Source organism: Chrysochloris asiatica, unplaced genomic scaffold (genome assembly GCF_000296735.1).
Source record: "Chrysochloris asiatica unplaced genomic scaffold, ChrAsi1.0 scaffold00001, whole genome shotgun sequence".
Lineage (NCBI taxonomy): Eukaryota > Metazoa > Chordata > Mammalia > Afrosoricida > Chrysochloridae > Chrysochloris > Chrysochloris asiatica.
The window spans coordinates 25,432,684-25,435,235 of NW_006408519.1; the positions used below are offsets into that span (position 1 = coordinate 25,432,684).

Genomic DNA, 2,552 nt, shown 5'->3' on the forward strand with positions numbered 1-2,552 from the left:
GCACTTAACAACAACATAACCTTTATGGAAGCAGATTGCTGCCATTTTCCTCCCTAGGAGCAGATGCCAGGTTCAAACTACCGACCTTTTGGCTAGCACCCAACTGATTTAATCATCGTACACCTCAATGTATAATGTTGTTGGTTAAGTGCCTTTGAGTCGGTTCTGACTCACAGAGATCCTGTATATGGTTTTCGAGGAGAAGGCTAGTGGGTTTGAACTTCAGACCTTGTGGTTTGCTGTCCAGTGCTGATCCTAAAGCACCACAACATAAGTCCCTGTTTATGTCCTGTTGTTTAGTGTCATCAACTCATGATGACCCCATACAGGATTTCTCAGGAGTACCTGATGGATTTAAACTGTGGTTCAGGGCTTATTCTACAATGTCACACCAGGATTTATACGTAAATAGGTATATAAACCAAAACATAAAGTAGTATTATACAAAACGCACATCTGGAGACACAGAAAGGCTGTTACCGCCAAAGGGTAGAGGGGCTGGGAGGACTGGAGCCCACTGAAATCTCTATTTGTAGCCTTCTTTCCTTTCACTGACACTTAGTGATTTCCCAGTTTAGTTCTCACCAAACAAAACCTCCTTGTACAGCTTCTAACCACCTCCCCAGTCTTATGCTCATCCTGTACTGAAAGGGTAAGATAATGCAGAAGACTACTTTGGAAAATACACTTACCACATATTTCTGAGTTCCAGGAGATGTATAATCTTGTTTTATTTCCAATTCTAAAACATTTCGTTTTCTATTAAATGCAAAACTTCCATAAAATTTTACCACTCCACTCTGGTCTCTGAAGAATTGTAAAGGAATCATTACATAAGGAATTGAATATGTAGTTACCAAAATAAGTTGTTCATAAAGGTAGTAATTTTCAAATGTTTTCCCCCACCCCAAGAATTCAAAGCTTGAGAAGCACACTTCACTGCAAACCAGGTGGCAAAGTACTTATATTTCTTATGGAAATGCTTCTCCAGATTCAAACAAAATTTCTGAAACATTAAGAAATTTGTTGTGGAAAAAAAGCAAAGTCATTATACTAAGGTTACTAGTATACAATAGTATTATTATTATTATTAATATTATTATTATTATTTTACAATAGTATTTTTTAAATGAAAAATTTCTAAGAGACCACTCAAGTTGTGCCAACCTCTTACCCCATCTAAAAGTCCTCAGGTCAGTGCAGCTTACAGATAATCCTACAGCCCTGTCTGGTGGGTTAGTTACCTCCCCATCAAACCTACTGCTTTACTCACACACTGAAAGTGCTTCAAAATATGACAAACTTTAAATATACAGATCGGTGTGTATGTATATCTCAATAATAGGTGGGTACCTTAGAGCAAATGATTCATAGTTCATGGATATTTTTACTATCATTTAGAAGTTAGATAGCTAAAACCCTCTTTAGTCCCTCAAATCTCTTTTCTTCCACTTCCCCAAACACATGCACCTTATCCTCCCCTCCCCCTTTGTTGAACTGCTATTGAAAAGGATACACCCACTGCTTTATTAAAGGCTGGATGTCTTTGCCAGAGACATTAGAGATGGATTTCAAAAACCCAGATGTGGAAACCAACATCTGACTCCACATATGTGACTGGAACTTCTGAGATGAAGCAGTACTAGCCAGACTTAGCAGTTTATTGAACACCTGTAGAGACCAAAGTGTCAATTAGGAAGGTCATCTAACATAATATATATTGCTTAAAGTCTGCACTATACATATGCTACATGATAACTTTATTATAGTCATTCACAGAGGGCAATCATTATATAATGACATATGGTTTCAGTTAAAGATTATACTTAGCAATAGAAACATGCAAAGATTTAAATATAATGAAATAATTTTTCTATGAATATTATTGAATTTTACTACTATACTGAAAAAAAATAATTAAAAATGATCCCTAAAATTGTAACAACTAATATAATACCTCTAACTCATACCAGGAGTTTTACAGAGAATGTAAAACATTATTTAAGAAGTTGAGATATTCATTTGGATTTATATCAACCCAAAAGTTGAATGGCCCTTTATGCTTCATCTCTCATTTAATATTTCTAGTCTTTACTCTAAAAGCAAAGTGAAAGAGGATTAAAGAAATGTAATTTACAAACACACATAAAATACTTCTTTAAAAAAATGTTATTTTTTTTTTACCACTTCTAAGATTGCTATCAGTGGAAAAATTGCTATACATTTATAATACAGTTGGTTTCTACTCTCTCAACTATAACTCAACCATTTACATAAAAACTTATTTAAAATATATGGAAGACTTTAGCAAAATAGTAAAAATTAAACATCTTTTACTTTTTTCTATGGATAAAATTTCCAAACAGCACTTCACCCTTAGTATCAATTTCCTAAGGAATGCATAAAACAAAATCTTACAAACAGATAGTTTTACTTTCACCACTACGTTCTAATTTCATTTTAATACCAATCTTGTACAAAAAGCACAAGTATTAATGCTCTGCATATGAAGGATTACAAGCAAAACAAGCAATCAAAAAACTTCAGTTAAT

The 2,552-nt window shown here is 34.0% G+C and overlaps 1 protein-coding gene across 1 annotated transcript in view; it reads right to left on the reverse strand.

The window, feature by feature from the left end:
- TAF2 (TAF2 RNA polymerase II, TATA box binding protein (TBP)-associated factor, 150kDa) overlaps positions 1-2,552 on the reverse strand; it is a 95,347-nt gene that overhangs the window by 64,307 nt on the left and 28,488 nt on the right. Inside the window, exons 10-11 of the mRNA XM_006830830.1 lie at positions 1,517-1,671; positions 693-807 (exon numbers count right to left, since the gene is read on the reverse strand). Coding sequence (XP_006830893.1) covers positions 693-807; positions 1,517-1,671 — 270 coding nt within the window. The remainder of the gene's footprint in view (positions 1-692; positions 808-1,516; positions 1,672-2,552) is intronic.